This window comes from Patiria miniata, unplaced genomic scaffold (genome assembly GCF_015706575.1).
Source record: "Patiria miniata isolate m_02_andy unplaced genomic scaffold, ASM1570657v1 HiC_scaffold_24, whole genome shotgun sequence".
Lineage (NCBI taxonomy): Eukaryota > Metazoa > Echinodermata > Asteroidea > Valvatida > Asterinidae > Patiria > Patiria miniata.
Window position 1 is genome coordinate 9,254,071 of NW_024037063.1, and position 18,869 is coordinate 9,272,939.

The 18,869-nt window shown below is 41.7% G+C and overlaps 1 protein-coding gene across 1 annotated transcript; it reads left to right on the forward strand.

The window, feature by feature from the left end:
* Positions 1 to 7,089: 7,089 nt before the first annotated feature.
* Positions 7,090 to 11,335, forward strand: LOC119731899. The gene is made up of 3 exons (XM_038205186.1): positions 7,090 to 8,509; positions 8,686 to 10,074; positions 10,260 to 11,335. Exons 1-3 carry the CDS (start codon positions 7,090 to 7,092, stop codon positions 11,333 to 11,335), a joined length of 3,885 nt encoding a protein of 1,294 aa, XP_038061114.1.
* Positions 11,336 to 18,869: the final 7,534 nt, after the last annotated feature.

The window sequence follows — 18,869 nt, forward strand, 5'->3', positions numbered from 1 at the left end:
AGACATTAAGGCCAAAAAAAAAAATTATGTCGGTCTCTGGCCAGCGCGCGCGTCGATTTTAATCAGGCGCGTCGATCTTTTTTTTTTCCAAAATGTTCTGCGGTAGCTCCAACAGCGCCCTCTATTTCCGCACCTCCTCAATTTTTTTTACCAAAGAGCACCAAGGAATGGGAAATTGCACCAAGGCAAATGATTGAGAGCACCAAGGCAAATTATGGAGGACACCAATGTTCATGAGGACACCAAAAAAGCAAAATAGTACCCACCTTGTCTGTACAATCCAAGCTTGAAGAAAAAGAAAAAGCAAAAAAAAAAAAAAAAAAAAAAGCCGCGTGGCCGCGTCAATTCCGGATCTTTGGTCTGACCAGAGACCGATTATTTTTTTTTTTTTGGCCTAATATAGTGGAGTGATGAAAAACAGTAACAACAGCACTAAACGAGAAATCCTAGTAAAAGCAGGTGAATTCAATAAAATATTGCAGCAAGATTTCTGCTGAACTGAACCAGTATGAAGGTGTGTGAATACAAAGCTTCTTTCCTCTGTTACCTGGCTCATGCATTATCCTGCTTTGAAATCTCACGTGGTCTCGAGGTGAATATCGAGAACGAGGTAGAATCCTAAAATTAAACGAAATGAAATTGAAGTTTGATTGGGATTCTATCGAGTGATCTATAGAACCGAGGGATCACGTGCCCTCCACAAAATGATTAATCATATTCAATGGTCCCACCCTGGTTGGGGGGATAATGTATTCGCCGTTAAAAAATGAACACGCTTGGTCACGCCGCGCTATCTCACGTGATCCCTCGGTTCTATCGATCACTCGATAGAATCCCTATCAAACTTCAATTTCATTTCGTTTAATTTTAGGATTTTCATCTTTAACATATCGCGGTCTAGGCATGAAGCGAAAATGCGACATACACGTAGGCTGGTTAGGAGACTAGCACAGTTGAGAGGAATTCCTCCACTGAGCAATGTCAGGGAGTGGAGAATAAGTGGGGGCGAGAATGCACGTATACACATGATTGGCTGCGCGTTGTGTGCATGCTGTGGAGACGTTCACCAGTGAGTGAAGAGAGTTCAAGAGATAAAGCATGAACTTGTGTGAGTTTGTTGGTTTTTTGTATGCCTTACTGGGAATAGCGCTAAGCGTTTACCGGGGGGCCCCGATCGCTTAGTTGTTGCAAGCTTTTGATGTCGGCGGGGGGGGGGGGGGGGGGGGCAACCGCACATCCGCGCCGAAATGTACCATTCTTCCAAATGGGGGCGTTATTCAAAACTGACTATTATTATGCTTACTACATATCATATTGACATTATCACGGCGCATTGGAATGGTTGTTGAGCGGGTTTTCTTTGGTGGGATTGATGTCGGAAGAACTCTATAAACATTTATTAGCTGTTTCGGTGACACACCGAAACAGCTTTTGTTTTCGTTAAGAATTTTTTTCTCCTTTTTTCAGACTTTTTCTCAATAGGTTTAGCACACGTTTGTTCTACCAGTCCACTTTGGCACTTTCGTGAATCCGATCAACTTCAGACTTGGTACATACTTAGCCCACCACCCACAGATGGGCCTAGAAGAAATTCGTGATCGTGACGTCATCGGGTGTCAGGTTACGTCGCATTAAAGATGCATTTTTTTCAGTAGGGTTTGTACACGTTTTAAAACACTGTACTTTGGCACCTTCGTAAGTCCGATCGACTTCAGTTGGTACATACATAGATCACCACCCACAGATGGTCCTAGAAGAAATTTACGTCACATTAAAGATGCATTTTTCCCCAAAGGGCGTGTACACGTTTTAAAACACTCCACTTTGGCACCTTTTTAAATCCAATTAATCGACTTCAGACTTAATACATACTAATATCACCACCCACATATGGTCATGGAAGAAATTCTTGATCGTGACGTCATCAGGTGTCACGTTACGTCACATTAAAGATGTACATTTTCCCCATAGGTTTTGTACATATTTTTCTTCAAACCATACACTTTGACACTTTCATATCTAATTGACTTTAGACTTTGCACAAACTAAGGCAAGCAGCCAAAAATGGTCCCCGATGAGGTGTTACAGATGGAAATTGAAGTAACGTCATCATGACGTCATCATATTTCATGTGACGTCACATTAAAAGGGCATTTTCCAGTCATTACCTTTGCAACGTCAAAGTAGTGGAGGGGCTAGACGCTGTTATAACACCTCACCCACTGATTCTGTGTCTTGATTGGCCGAGAGCGAGTCACATGTTACTTTCTAATTTTGCTATCTTTCTGTGCACGGCCAAAATGCAACCAAAGTACTATTTCCACTGCGCGGTATTTGTGTGCAATGCATGCTGGTGTGCGCGTTGTGCGTAGAGCATATTATTCCAAAGAGAGCGCGCCGCAGACTTGGGTTCAAAAATTTCGTGAAGGGGTAGTTTTTAAGAGAGAAATACATTTTCCACCAATTTTGTATTGAAATTGAAGTTTATTTCAACTGTGTTTAGATTTAAATAATTTAAAATATTAAAATCAAGCAGAATCTGTGGGTGAAGTGTTATAAAACAAATATTGAATGCTTTATCTCGTGTTGAAGTAAAACTAGCCTCATTCGGTGATCCATGGACCATTCTATTTCCCCTCGGCTTCGCCTCGGAAAAAAAGAATGGTCCATGGATCACCTCGGGAGGCTAGTTTTACTACACCACTCGAAGCATTCAATATTTGTATATTATTGTTTGATACACGATAACCCGCCGCCGCAATAACCCGCCGTCGCAAGAGGGCGCTATCACGACCAGCCAATATATTGCAATATTACATACGAACCCGTCAGAATATTATCTAGGGAATCTGCTTCTGGGCCGTGTTATGCGCACGCACCTGCTTTGCCTAATGTATGTAGCGCTCATTATACAGGGTGTTCAAAAAAAAAAGGAAACCGAGCTCATTTTGTGGATTCCTCGGGTAAGACTAATTATTTAGGAAAATGGTAACCATCATCTGTTACATGACCATGTCTTCTTTTCTTGACACCACAAACTCTATTTTACCGTCAAGGATGACTGGGCACCAAGTTATGTAACTGACATGCCAAAATTGCCTTGTTCCACATGCACCATAAGACCAATTGACGGTTTGCAACATGTTTTAAATAACAAAATCCAGGACGTACATTATCAAAGTCATTTATTCAATTGCTAAAACATATAAAGGTTTACCACTGTCACCGTTAACCCCACTGTCCTTAAACATGCCCCCATTCCTTCCAACGAAAATTTCTGCCCTGGTTCTCATTGCTGTGAACGCATTCCTGATATCGTCTCTCTCCCCATAGATCCCCCTCTCCCCCAAATATATTTCCCTCCCAATATATCCCTCCTCTCCCAATATTTCAGTCTCGGAATCAGGCATAAATCGGGCCCAATATCTCTCGTATTAAAGATCTCTACAAAGACTCACAGCGACTGGTGAGCCCTCTATCAATGTTATAAATATATAAACAAACAACGTTTTATTAGGTTTACACTGCTGAGTTTGTCACTTTATTGAAAACGACTGACTTTACCATTACAAACATATAACTTTAACAAAATATAATATAATCAATATACAGTAAAAATGATGTCATATTTTTATTGAACTGAGGGGAGCTGCCAGTTCTCTTTTCTTTTGATTTTTATTGAACTGAGGGGAGCTGCCAGTTCTTTTTTCTTTTATCAAGCAAATTTTATTCATAACTGAGGAGAACTTTCAGGTTTTTTTTCTTTTGTCAAGCAAATGTTATTCGTAATTGAGGAGAACTACCAGTTCTCCTTTCTTTTGTCAAACAATAGCTTTTCATAACTGAGGAGAACTTTCATTTTTTTTTTCTTTTGTCAAGCAAATTGTATTCATAACTGAGGGGAACTGCCAGTTCTCTTTTCTTTTGTCAAGCAAATTGTATTCATAACTGAGGAGAACTATCAGTTCTCTTTTCTTTTGCCAAGCAAATTTTATTCATATAGAATGATGTCATATTTATATTGAACTGAGGAGAACTCTTGATTTTCTTATGACATGTGTTTTCATCATGTAGTTCGATTAGACAAAGAACGAGTTATAGATTTATTTAAAGTGACTCAAAATCAATTTAGTAAAGCACTAAAAAAATACAATGACCACTACAATAAAGGCGGGGCCGAGGGTGACGCCCTAAGAGGTGGTATAGAGGTGTAACTCGGTGGATCGCTTTCATAATGTTTATTTACCGAGAATTCGAACTTGTACGTTTTTCGATAAGAGATTTGCTTTCTTTCGCCAGCCGTTCGTCTACCCGTTTTTTAACTTCTTTTTCAAAGTCTGAATCGTTTTTAATTTTTTGAAGCTTTGTGCTGGTCTTTGTTCTAATTTTTTGCTTAAGCTCGTTACATTTTGCGAGCTCTCTCGCAAATCTCTCGTAATCAATATAAACTCTTCGTGCGATATATCTCCGTCGTTGATGGCTTGAGACACATATTCTTCAATCGTGTTAAGTTTGGAGTCCGCTAATATTTTAATCTGGTCGTGCTTTTTCAGCTTGGCGGATAATCGCTTAGACGCGATTCTAAGCAGAAAATCTACACCCAAACGCGCCAAAAAAACGTTCCTTCTAACACCAATCCAACGGGGGATGAAATAACACCCAAGATAGCGGGAATACTAACAGCCCCGCTATAGCTCCCAATCCTTCTAATCCTATCTCTACGTAGTTAATCGTGTCGATCATTCTCTTTATTTTTTTATAAGTACGCTCTCGGTGGTCTCTCTCTTTTAAGATTATAGATCGAATCTCTTCAATCTTTTTAAAGTCTGTACACTTTTGTTTCTTCGTTACTATTTAATCGGAGTGCATCTCCAGAAATATCGGGGTATAATACCTTATTATCTTTCTTATGATGCTTGTGATGTAGCGAAATATGAATTTATAAGAACAGACATTGGACAACTCAAATCCAAACACAGGAAACTTAAACTCTGCTTCCAAATAATTTAATATGACTACAGAAAATGGTACAGAAAGTCACGACGGAGCCAACGCCCTGAAGCCATTTGCAACGAACAATGACTACGGGCGTGCTTATATAGCCACACAAGATTAGGCGGGTATTACAAGAATTTGTATTATAAGAGCACCACGTCTGGTATTACATAAGAGCGCCACGTCTGGTATTACATCAGAGCGCCACAACATACGCCACCCCTAACTGGATTGGCTCCTGACAATTTAATTACAAAATATAAAAAAAAAAAAAAATTCGAGCTATTCAAAATTACATGATTATTATTATTTGTTTTTAAGTTATAATATCAGCTAATTTATTCCATACCGGGTCGATCGTTGCGTGTCGTAAATGGTTTTCATAGTTGTCTCCATTAACCGCGTAGGACCTCCACACGTTCTCCCATCTCGTCATTCATCACATCACACACAGTCACTCATCAGGCTGGCCAGGCCGCAGGTTCTTCACGTGGTCCGACATCCTCAACGATCCCATCCAGGGCGCCACTGGAAGCTGAATTATCGCTTAAGCATCGTAAACTAAATTAAATTCATAATTTATTTATTTTATAAAGCCGACTTTTATTTGCTACAGCTATTATTCTTTTTAACAACTTAACACTTCTTTTTGTTCAAGAGTAAACTACAATTATAGTGACATCAGCAGTAAGTTTCATAAATTAATTTGATTCTTCTAATAATCAAAATGGCATAAAATGAGAAAGTCGATCACAAAATCAAGACAACAATATTAAGGCCACAACATATGCAATCAAAACAATTACAATGCTGATTGATTACACAATTATTTAATTTATTTTTGTTTCTCTTTTTTTTTATTATTATGATTTTTTTTAATTTTTTTTAAACATTTTACATGAAATCTTCACTGGATGTGTTTTAAGGAACTCTAATGCCGCAGCATTCAAATTTGTTTCGGGTTCCCAAGTATTCTTTGAATGAGGAAAACCTTTCCACTTGATCAGGTACACAAGTCGCTTATTTTTATACCTGCCTCTGATTATGCGCTCAATTTCATATTCTTTGGGTTTCTCTGAAATCTGCGGTAATCCTGGAACAAAGGGAGTTCCAGAAGATTCCGACTCACTGGATTAATGTACTGCCGTGAGGGGATGGAAAATATTTTGTGGGCAGTCATCTTCTTGCAAACCTAGTATTGATGTATTCTGCTTTGGATCAAATGGGACAGAATCATTACTTGGGCGAACATATCTGTTATATGCACATTTCATTCGGTTCACGTGCACAGGGGAAGCCAGTAATTTATTATTTTTAAGATTTCTGACTCGAAAATTTACTGTAGATGTCTGTTCTACTAAGAGATACGGTCCAGCCCAAAACTTCATAGGTTTACGGGATAGTCCTTTTGGAATGCAGGAATATAAATCCAAACTGTGTGTAACGTTGACTTACCAGTTGCATCAAATTTCATTCGTGATTTGTATTGGGGCGCCCTTTGTTTACATGTGCAGGCTTGCGCGTAGGTCAAGGGTCAAGCGCGACATGTACTGATTCGTTGTGAACGTAATTCCAGAAATTTAAGGCTTAGGTTTCCCCGGACTCTACACAATCGGTATGATTTCTGTTTCAATTGTTATTAATCGTTAACTGTAAACTTTGAAGAAGATATTTGGTTAATTTGGGGGGGGGGGGCATTTTGAAGTGTTTAATCGTTTAAATCTGTGGGATATTTGGGTCATAATTTTGGAAGAACTTGTACATGAAATCACTGCATTGTTATGTGTATCGTTCAAGGGTCATGTGTTTGGGCAAGTTATTCATTAGAGTTTTGGCATTTATTGCAGTGAACCGCTTACTGCCAGGCCATATCCACTCAGATCGCCGCACACATCAGTTGAGCAATTATAACCAGTGAATGAAGGATCAAGTAAAGTGTACACAAGTGGAGACAAATAAAAGGACTGGAGCGAGTTCAAAAAATAGAGTTTTGACAATTTAATTCCCATGTACTTAGCTACATAGAAGTTCACGATTATTCTGGGATTAAATGTGAGTGCACATAAGTGTACAGTGTGCTGTAATTAAGTAGAGATGGCGTATGCAGTTACATCAACACCATCAGTAGAGAAGGACACTGTCAGTAATGGTGGATCGGTGAAATCAACCCAATCGGACAAAGGTTCGAGGATGACAGATACGAGAGCACCGACTCCACCCACACAGGATGACAACGTTAGTGAACATGGATCAGTTAGATCCAACAGATCAATGAGAAGTTCCTGTAGTGTTGCGTCCATCGAAAAATATCGCGAGGCTAAGGCGAGGCTCGAGATTACTAAGCTGAGGAAAGAGCAGCTCAAGCGAAAGCAGCAACTGGCGCAACAGAAAATGATGTTGGAGATGAAATTCCAACTTCAAAATGCGGAGGATGAAGAGGAGCAGGCAGAATTGGAGACACATATTTGGGGAGAGGAAATGCAAGAGGAAGATGCCACAGAAGACAGACCAGATGTTACACAAGCAATTGACACTAGTGTAGAAGTCACAAGCAGTACTCTGGTTGTCAACAACCATGATCGAGCACAGGCCGACATGATAGATGAAAGTGGCATTATAACATTTCCTTCAAACACAACAGAGGAGAGTGTCACACCACCTGAAGTAACCTCACAGTCCACTCCAGCATCAAATGATCATGGAAGCATCACACAATTGTGCCAAGCCTTGACACTCGCCATGAACATACCGAAGCCTGACATTAAGTCCTTTAGCGGAGACCCAGCGGAATATTGGGCATTCGTGACCAGTTTCGAGACAAACATCGGTTCCAAAGTGACTGATGCCCGAACAAGGCTGACTTACCTGGTGCAGTTCTGTCGAGGTAAGGCAAAGGAAAGCATCGAAAACTGCATCCTGATGGAACCCACAGATGGCTACAAAACAGCACTTAAAATCTTGCGCGAGCAGTTCGGACAGCCACACTTAATAATGCATGCTCTGCTGCGCAAGGTTACCAACCGAGGACAGATACGACAGAACGATGGCAACGCCCTTTGGGATTTAGCGAGGGACATGGAGAAGTGCCAAATAACCTTTTCCCAGCTTGGATACAATGCGGACATGAACAGCTCAGAGAACCTACTTAAGGTTCAGCGTCTCTTGCCCGTTCATCTACAAGCAGACTGGGCCAAGAAGGCACAGGGGACCATCGAGTGCAAACGAGAACCAAGATTCGCACAGATGACGGAGTTTATTGAGACGAAGGCGAAAACTGCCAGCAATATGTACGGACAGAATATCACCAAGACTTTCAGTCCGACCAGCGCGAGTCATTCCCCACGCACCAAACCGAAGACTTACCCGGCCAAGGTGACTGCGCTGTCAACTAGTGTAAGTGGTGACTATCTTCATGAAGCGAAGAAGGACAAGCAAGTCAAATGTCTCTGCTGTTCCCAGCAACACAAATTGGCAGAATGCAAGACCTTCAAACAGGGGTCATATGACGAGCGTCGTCAGTTAATGAGAGATAATAAACTGTGCAACTGCTTCATTCCATGGCATGTAGCCAGACGTTGCAGACTCAGCATTCGTTGTGGGATTGATGGATGCACGTGGAAGCATCATACTCTCCCTCATCCACACCGTGCGCCTGTTGTGAGCTTGAGACTTGTGCTGTACTGGATGAAGGCATTGACGTTTCGCTGTGCGACGAGGAGCTGGCTGAGCAGCTTGGGATCAGAGGTGAAAGGTTCAACTTCTCCCTGAATACAGTTGGAGGAACAAGCAAGTATCACGGCATGGAGATAAACCTAACAGTGAAGTCCATCCAAAATGATGAAGAGCTGGACCTACCGAGAGTGAGGACTGTCCAAACCTTGCCTACATCAAGTAGCGTCTTCCCAAATCAGAAGGATGTGAAGAAATGGAGACATCTGGATGGAATTGAGTTCCCCCAAACTGACGGAAGGCCAGTTCAAGTCCTAATCGGTGGAGATGTCCCTGAAGCCTTTTGGGTGATGGAAGAGAGGCGGGATGGACGCAAGGAACCCTATGGGGTTCGATCACTCCTGGGATGGACGCTCGTTGGTCCTACATCACCCTCCTTCAAGCAGGGAGCAGGAAGTTTCAATATCAACCATGCCAAGCTGCAAGACGACCAACTGCAACAGCAAGTGCAGAGATTTTGGGAGGTAGATTTTGGCGGATCTATCATGGACAATAAGCGTGGTGACTCTGTGGAGGATCGGAGAGCGAGATCCACCATGGAGGAGTCTGCAAGGCTGATAAATGGGCACTACAAAATCGGTCTACCATTGCGAAGACGAAATCCTGACTTGCCAGACAACCGGGCACTTGCTGAGACGAGGTTGGGTTCCCTTAAGAAATGCCTGCAGAAAGATGATGATTTGCGTCAGCAGTACAAGGAAACCATTGATGGTTATGTCCAAAGGGGATACGCAAGACCAGTGCCGGAAGAAGTACCAAATGTCGAGGTGGGAAGGAAATGGTATTTGCCACATCATCCTGTATTTCATCCCCAAAAGCCAGGAAAGATGAGAGTGGTATTTGACTGCGCAGCAAGATTCCGAGGTACATCACTCAATGATAATCTCCTACAGGGCCCAGACTTAACAAACAACCTGGTCGGTGTGCTGACTCGTTTCCGCCATGAGACTGTTGCATTAGTAGCAGACGTGGAGGCTATGTTCCACCAGGTACGAGTTCCCGAGAGAGACTGCGATGCCCTACGATTTCTGTGGTGGCCGAGTTATGACTTGTCCAAGGATCCGACCGACTTCCAGATGCTGGTTCATTTGTTTGGGGCAACATCCTCGCCCAGTTGTGCAGGATTCGCTCTGAGGAAAACAGCAGATGACTATGGTGCTGAATTTGGGGAGGCTGCCACCTCAGCAGTACGTGACAATTTCTACGTCGATGACCTTTTGGTGTCGGTGAGTTGTGCAGAAGCGGGTATCAACCTGGCTAGACAGCTCATTGATCTGCTCAGCAAAGGTGGATTTAGACTGAGGAAATGGATCAGCAATAACCAGGAGGTTCTGTCTGCTATTCCAGCAAGTTAGAGAGCCCCATCTGTGTTGGATCTGGATTTGGGAGACTTACCAATCGAGCGTACCCTTGGTATACATTGGAACGTACAGTCTGACACCTTTGGTTTCAAGACGGTTCTGAAGGAAAGGCCCACCACGCGGAGAAGCATCCTATCAATTGTCAGCTCACTATATGACCCACTGGGGTCCTAGCGCCTTTCATCCTACCTGCCAAGATTTTGCTTCAGGATATCTGCAGCAAGAAGCTAGGTTGCGACGAAAGGGTTGAGGAGCGAGAATTGTTCAGATGGAAGCGCTGGTTGGATGACTTGCCAAGATTAGAGGCTCTCACCATCCCCAGGTGTTTGAGGCCAAGGGAGCTAGAAGATACTGCAATCAGTCAGCTGCACTTCTTTTCAGACGCCTTCGAGCGTGGATATGCGACCGTGGCTTACCTACGGACAGTGGATGGATCAGGAAGGATAGACTGTTCCTTCATCATTGGGAAGGCAAGGCTGTGTCCTAAGAGGTCGATATCCATACCGAGGTTGGAGCTTACGGCAGCTGTCCTATCAGTTCAGCTCAGCAAAATGGTTCAGGAAGAGCTGAGATTGCCCATCACCGACATTGTATTCTGGACTGATTCAACTTCAGTTCTGCAATACATAAGAAACGAGAGTAGGCGCTTCCGCACCTTTGTGGCAAATCGGGTTGCAAGGATCCAAGATGCCACCGATGAGTCACAGTGGCGATATGTCAACTCTGAATCCAACCCAGCAGATGAAGGGTCCAGGGGCTTGAGCGCTGAAAGGATGATCAAAGATGGCCGCTGGTTAAAGGGGCCGCAGTTCCTGATGATGAATGAGGATCATTGGCCAATACCTCCAGTTGTCCTGCAGGGTACTGTACCAAACCCTGACATATTGCCGCTCAATGATGCTCTTGAGAGGGATCCTGAACTCAAGAGGGTGGTGACGCAGACAGCCTTAGTGCAAGAGAAGCTGAAGGTTGATGAATTCCTGGCCAAGTACTCATCATGGAACCGATTGAAGAGAGGCGTTTCTTGGCTCTTGCGTTTCGTTCAGTATCTTCACATCCGCTGCAAGGGAATAGCAGATGACTCAAGCCTTAAACAAGGAGGTTTTTCCGTAGAAGAATGCCAGAGTGCCGAAAGGGGCATAATAAGGTACATACAGCGTCAAGCATTTCCCAAAGAGAAAGATGCACTTCACTCGACGAAGCAGGAGACGGCCACCTGCGAAAAGAAGTCCAGGGGGCAACAACTCTAGAGTTGAAAAATACTGTGGTTTCATGATGCCTAGGCTATCAAGTGCATCAGATATGTTCGGTAATGGAAAATTATCCATTATAATGATCTTATTTAGCTTACGAAAATCTACACAAAAACGATATGAACCCTGCTCTTTCTTTGGTACCATACATACTGGGAAACTCCATGGGCTAGTGGATTCTCTAATAATGCCTTCGTTCAACATACTCTTGACATGTTTTTGTATTTCCTGTTGGATGTGAGGTGGTTGTCTATAGGGCCGAGACTTAATCGAGGGGTGATCACCTGTGTTAATAGTATGTTTAACTCCTGAATATCGGCCTCTAGGTCCTCCATCAACTTGGAAAATGTCAGAATAATCTGATATTAGCTGAGTTATCGCAGCTGTTTCTGAATTAGACATGTGATCTGTATTCAACATGACTTTGGAGAGAATTTCTTCTGTCTGTTTTCCAGAAATCACTGTTTTATCACAACAAGCTTCACTCAAACTTGGATTGTTACTGTCAGAAGAAGTTTAACTTCTGCAACGTATGCCTCATGTTCCTTAAGATCTATTGTTGTCATTGGTACGAACTCACAGGGATCGATTAAATTGAACGTTTCCAGTTTGCTACGTGGATACAAAGTAATTGGATCTTTAGAAATATTCATAACCAATACATTTGCTTGACCCTTGACATTTGTAACATGACTTGCGGTGCGTGCCACCATTACACCTAGTGACGTAATATATCTACCTCCAAGGCATAAACCAACAGTGTTTACAGGAAGTTGATTTGAAACTTTTGCACAAACTACGGTTTGAGAGCGTGGTGGGATTGTTTGCTTCTTAAGAACTCGCAACTGGTTTTTCTTAGTAAGTCGTAGTTTACGTGACCTACAATCTATGTTAGCACACTGTTCGCTTAGAAAATGTGAACCAAGGATCATATGTGAGGTAAGATTAAACACAACATGGAATTCTATTTGAAAACAGGCGTCACACATAGCCACTGGTAAGGTAATAAACCCCGTAATGTCTAAGTCAGAATTATTAGCCGTTTTAGCACTCATCAAACGAGGTTTTTCGATTAAATGGTGCATGGCAAACATATGTTTTAAAAGCCAGTCATTATCGATAAGATTAATGGAAGCACCAGTATCAATCAGGGCTTCAACTTGTACATGATAGATCTTTACATCAATTGTACTTGAAGAACTCAAATTCATTTCAACACAATCAGAATTACTCTTCACTTGTGAATTCACAAGGCCTTCTTTTTGTTTGTCTGAGGCTTCCCCACCTGTCGGTGTTTGAACTTTTGAAGTTTTGACATTAACAGGTGGGCTCCTTAGTTTAAAGGATTACCTAAGACATCAAAAGTAGCTCGGCATTAGCGCCATTTGTGACCTGTGCGACCACATCTGTGACAAGTAAATGGATAACGATTGGATTGCTGAGGATTAGCTATACCAGGTGAAATTGGTTTCTTTGGACTTTGTTCCTTCTGTTGTTCCAACCTATCCAACCTATTCGCAATTGAATTCATGGTTACTGTAAGGGATTGCAGAGTGGAATGAATGGCATTTACGGAAACACTAGGATTAGTATCATTTGCTTTCAATCTATCCGGCTCGTGAGCCGTTTGTTGCACAGAGATAGCCAGTCTAGCATAATCCAGAGCATCATGGAATGATTTCGGTTGTTTGGAAAAATAAAATGCCCGAATGGATGGTAATAATCCACGTACAAATATAGAAAGACACTCTGCACTTGATTTCTTAACTTGTTGACACATGTGCATAATATCTGAAGCATAATCATCCAATGTTTCGGAAGGTAGTTGTTTTCGTTCAAGCAGTTTTGTTTCAACTTGCCACACCCAAGAGTCACCTTGAAAATGTTTCTTCAAAATCGTTTGGATACTCTCTACTGAATTTTTGTCTTCATTCGGCACACTTTCTAGAATATTCGGGCGTGGCCAAATATTCGAGACTGTAAAGCCAAGACTTTTTTGGCATCTGCAAAATCTCTTAATGAGGCCAAAGTCCTAAATTTAGAAATAAATTCGTCTACGTCCTCTTCGGGAAGACCTGAATATTTTAGTCCAGAAGAGGCTAAATCATATTTGGTGCCCGACATTGTTGGTTTTCTTCTAGATCGACTTCCATAAACATTGAAGGATTGATACTCGAACACAGAATCAAATGAAACTAATTGGACAATCCGCCACTTTATATCATTTACTGTATAATTCTACTACTATGTCCAGTATAACCTTTAATACTTTATTTACAAAAGAAAATGAAACCCTCGCGTAAATAGACTTAAAGTATATTTACCAACTCTTTGAACAATTTCATTTCCAAATTTAGTTTCGTACAGATGATATAATCTGTCGAGTTCTTTACTGTCAAGAGCTTCGATATGTTTAACAGTATATTTCTTTCCCAAGTACTTTTCAGAGTTTCCGGCCGCTACGACACCGCACAAACGATCTTTACGTTCAGTGTTTTGATCTTGCTCGTTCGTTAAAGCAAGTTTTAGGTCCTCCATCTCATCTTACAAAAGCGAAGGTATTTGTATGTGTATAGAGAAAGATTAAGCGATATGATGATAATAGCCAGAAATTGTAAATACTCGAATATTGCTATCATTTACTTACAGCAAAATGTATTTTGTTGACGTTTATTGAATAGGTTGCTACTCAGCTAGCTATTAATTGTTACTCACCTAGCTATTATTTGTGACTCACCTAGCTACTCAAGTAGCTCGTAACTAACTGGAGGTTCGGTGTGTACGACCAATTTACTATAACTCACATCTCTCAAACGTCGTTTTATATAATCTCGTTCTTCAATCGGTACGACGTCATTTTCGTCTAACACTTGATCAAACAAAGTTTTATCTTTGCAGTAAAATAATGCCAACCAAGCCGTATTTTCTCTATAATCTTTTAAAACGCTATGGTACTTTGGAGTCAGTAACCAACAGCTGTGATTGACGTGTCTTCCGCTAAACGCCATCTTGCTTAGCGCGTACGTCTTTTTACAATATTTAAATATGGTAGGGCAAATGATTTTTATAGTCTGACTCTAACAGATCCAAAATCCATTTGGTTTTACCCGAATTTGTTTTGCCGACGATTAAAGCACAATGCGGCTGTGTCATTTTAACTTAACAGAGATTTAAAATTCCCGTCTTCCAAGTTCAATTAAGCATCCATGACCAAAAAGACGTGCATCGTGAGGTCACCTTGGCTTTCAGCTTCTCTGATAAATTGAACGTTGATGCCTCCTCCGTCTCCAAGTTTCCTACCAGAGCGGAATTGTCGTCGTTACTTCTAAAATCAAGCCACAGACCGTACTTGATTTTTAGATAGTCTCCGAGGTCACAACCCGTCAAATTTAAGTCTTTGGATACTCCACACCCGCTTTCGGTATCGCTGTCTCTAAAGAACTTGATAATTTCGTTCCAGTGTTGATACTGGAACATGCCTTGACTGTAGAGTTGATTGGGTTTATCTTCAACAGTCACCGATGTTTTGGTTATTTTTGGATTGTAAAATCGCTGCGGAAGGGATCTTTAAACAAAAACAAAATACCCTTGAGGCTCCTGATGGGTTGATTGACGCTGACGTTCCAAAGCGTGTCCGATTTGTTGACGGATCTAACTTCTAGCGAGTGGATTTTATCAAACAGGTATTTCATTAACCCCTTGTGTTTATTCCTGATGGTGATAGCTAGGTCTCTGTTGGTCACCACTTCGAATTTGAGAGTCAAATCTGCGATAGAATACATCGCCGCCGTATCTGAACTGCTGAATACTTTTTCGTGATCGTTAAACTTTATCTCGTACGTCAGAGGTTGTTTTAAACCGCTGGGTATAAAGGGTGATCCGAAGTCAGCATGTCAATGTCTAGGGGAATACAATATCTGTTACCATATGCATCCGCGATAGCTTGATCTTTACTGTTGTTGGCGCCCGAGTTAGCATCTTGAGCCCCAGTTCTTAGTTTAGGCACGTTTTCTTTTTCTATGCCCGAGTACGCCTTTTTTCGAGTTGTCAAGCTGTTGAGCCAATTGTCTTTAAAGTTGTGATACACGTCGGCGTGACGATAACTCACGATTTCGTGACTGTCACGGCTAGCGGCAGTGTCCACCTTTTTCAGCCGGACAGGGAACACATACCAAATCAGAAGTCCCTATTGCAACAAAGATCTAATTTGACTAACTATGGTCCTACTGCAAAAGCCTGAAAACACTGGATGGGAGAACATAATCTAAAGACTATTGTGTTTCTTCACCTGGGAATGAAATAGCTATACTGTGGGGAGACATACATGTATACAAGATTAAAGGAACAGTTTATATCTACATTTACAGAAAGAATAAACATAAAAAATACAACAGGGAAAATCAAGTTACTATGACAATTCACCCCCCCCCTTAAGCGAAATGTCCCACATTTCGTTCATTTACACACACTACCAATATACTGCGTACAACTCATTCTGAGGTAGTCTGCGCCGATGTTCTCTGTTCCCTTGATGGCTTCAATCTTGATACGGTACGGCTGCAGAGACAATGCCCACCTCATAATTCTACTATTTACAACTTTAGCCTTTTGCATGTACGCTAGTGGTTCGTGGTCAGTCTGCAGGGTGAACTCTCTTCCATAGAGGTACCGCTGAAACTTCTTGATAGCCCAGACCACTGCTAAACACTCTCTTTCCATGACGGAGTAGTTAATCTCTCTTGGCAATAGCTTCTTACTTGCAAAGGCCACTGGAAATATATTGTCATCGTGCTCTTGAAGGAGAATGGCCCCTATACCCGAATTTGATGCATCAGTTCTGAGGATGAATGGTTTCTATATGTCTGGAAGATGAAGAATCGGTGAACTCATCAACTTTTCCTTCAGTGTCTGGAAAGCTAGTTCTTGGCTGTCGCTCCATTCAATCTTGTTTGGCTCCTTGCTCTTGGTTTTATCAGTGAGGGGACAATTTGACTAACTATGGCCCTACTGCAAAACCCTAAAGGCACTGTATGGGAGAACATAATCTAAAGACTATTGTGTTTCTTCACCTGAGAATGAAATAGCTATACTGTGGGGAGACATACATGTATACAAGATTAAAGGAACAGTCTATATCTACATTTACAGAAAGAATAAACATAAAAAAATACAACAGGGAAAATCAAGTTACTATGACAGTGACCTTGAAGTCTGACGCTGATTTCACTGACAACATTTCTAGCCGAATTTTCAAAAAAATGGTTCTATAGTTGTCGCTTCCACCTTTGAGTTCTAAATTGAAAGCTAGTTTACAAGTGCCGGGTACGATCACGTCGTCTACACCCAATAGAGGAAACTTGACCCTCAGCATTTCCATACGCATTCATTTTATTTATACGAGTTTTAAATTTAAAGGTATCTGTAAGCCAAGAAGCCCACCAATAGCGTCCCCCCCCCCCCCGCAATAAACACGAGTTCTCTTTCTATTTGTTGGTCGCTAGTCTCGTAAAAATCTTCGAGTTTGGGTTCGCGTTGCAGTCCTACGGGTAGTTCAGTAGACTGCCAACTCACCTCGTTGTAGTAATGCAACGCTTGGTCTACGTCAGAAAATGTTTATTTAGAGGCATTTTGTTTTCTCATACGTCTGTTGAGAAAATCTAGATATTTCGTTCGTTCTCGTTGCCACTTATCTTTGGCGGCTGCGAGTTGTTCTATCGCTAAATCGTGTCTCTTACGCTCCTCGTCGGCATCACTCTGTTTCAGATTTGAAAATAAAAAGTTTGAACCCGTAAAAGCTAAGTTGCTGACGATCGCGCCTCTTATCATCATAGCAACGCTAGCCATCTTATTATTAAAAACGTCCTTTATATTAAATAATATGAAAACATTATCTAAACTGCATTATAGCCCAAGCGGTTATTGGAGAGGTGAAAGTGCCGTCGATCATTTACACGAAAAAACCAAAATCGATAAAAAGGTAATCCGAGATTGGCTTAAAAAACAAGCGATCTGGCAAATTTATCTACCGGGTCCTGCGTATGTACCCAGGCCTACGAATACTTCGCAAGAGTTTGAAACACCAAACAACTTTCACCAAATGGATGTGCTATACCTACCCTGGGATAAAGTAAAGCACAAGACGTATAAATACGCTTTGACTGTTGTCGACGTTGCGAGTCGATACCACGAAGCAGAACTTTTGGTTTCTAAAACAGCGAATTACCAGAGATGCTATCGTCAAGATTTACGCGAGATCTCCTTTGAGTTACTCCAAAACGTTGAGAGTAGATGCCGGTACCGAATTTAAAGGCGTTTTTAAACAATTGATGACCACGAAAAACGTCGAGATTATCGTAGGCGAACCCGCAAACCACCGATCGCAGGGTATCGTATAAAGATTTAATCGAACGCTAGCCGAGAGACTGTTTGGTCATCAGTACGCTCAAGAAATGTAAAATCCCGAGAGTAGAAACACGCAATGGGTCGAGCGATTACCCGGCGTTATCAAAGCTATAAATGACGAAACGACGATTATTAGCTAAAGCACCGTCACAGGCGATGAAACTAAAACAGGTCCGGCTATCGCCGGCTAACCCCGTTAAAACAAAAGAGCAGAATTTACCGCAAGACGCTATGGTTAGATATTTATATTACCCGGGCGAGCAAGAGGGGGTACTTCGAGAAGAGCCACGGATCCCATATTGAGCGTAGACAGCTTCAACGTTGAAAAAGAACGAGTCAATTTAAAATGGTTAACGGGAAAAAAGTGACGACGGGCCCCACGCTGTATTACCTGCAAGACGGTCCAAAAAGGAGTTTCGTTAGACAAGAGCTTTAAGTCGTACCCGAGGACACGCAATTACCGCCGTAGTGACAAAAGCCAGCGTGTTTATACCGTCCGGTAAAATGTACCTCTTTGTGTCCGATTTTGTGACACGCTTGGTTTTTTTTCAGGTTGATGTCAGCGGTTAAAAGGTTGTACATTTTAGGTCTTAAACAAACGAATTTTTGAATTATTTTACCTCCAAACTCGTCTTTAAATTTACCGATCACTTTCTTATTGGTTGGGTCGTACAAAGGATGATCCGTCGGATAATTCGAAAGGTCGTATTGTTGTCCGTTTTGTTGCATATCTTTGTATTCGTCGTCCGTGTGCACTACGAGTACCAAATGGTCTGTATCTGTGTACAATAAAAATCGTAAAACAGCGTTTTAGATAGATCTAAGATACTCACTCCGCAATAGATCGGTTTGTTTAACACGGTTTTAGTCTTGTACTTTTCGACAAATGACAATTTGCATTCTGAAAATGACGTCGTATACAAGCCAAGAGCAGCTCTCAAACACCATGTCAAACACTCGTCGTCTTTGTTTTTAATGTTTATTATCGCCGTTTTCTGTTTGATACATTTTGGTAGGTCAATATAAGAACTACCCCTCACGGGGTTGAACCTGTTGATGTTGATATACAACGCCATTATCTTTTTTTAAACCCAAGCCGATCCTTGATTCGTATACCTTTCATCCTTTC

Coding starts and splice junctions, on each gene's coding strand:
- LOC119731899 (XM_038205186.1), top strand. CDS start 7,090: ATGGCGTATGCAGTTACATCAACACCATCAGTAGAGAAGGACACTGTC. Junction 8,510..8,685: donor GGGGTCATATGACGAGCGTC/GTCAGTTAATGA, acceptor TACTGGATGAAG/GCATTGACGTTTCGCTGTGC. Junction 10,075..10,259: donor TCTGTCTGCTATTCCAGCAA/GTTAGAGAGCCC, acceptor CTGGGGTCCTAG/CGCCTTTCATCCTACCTGCC.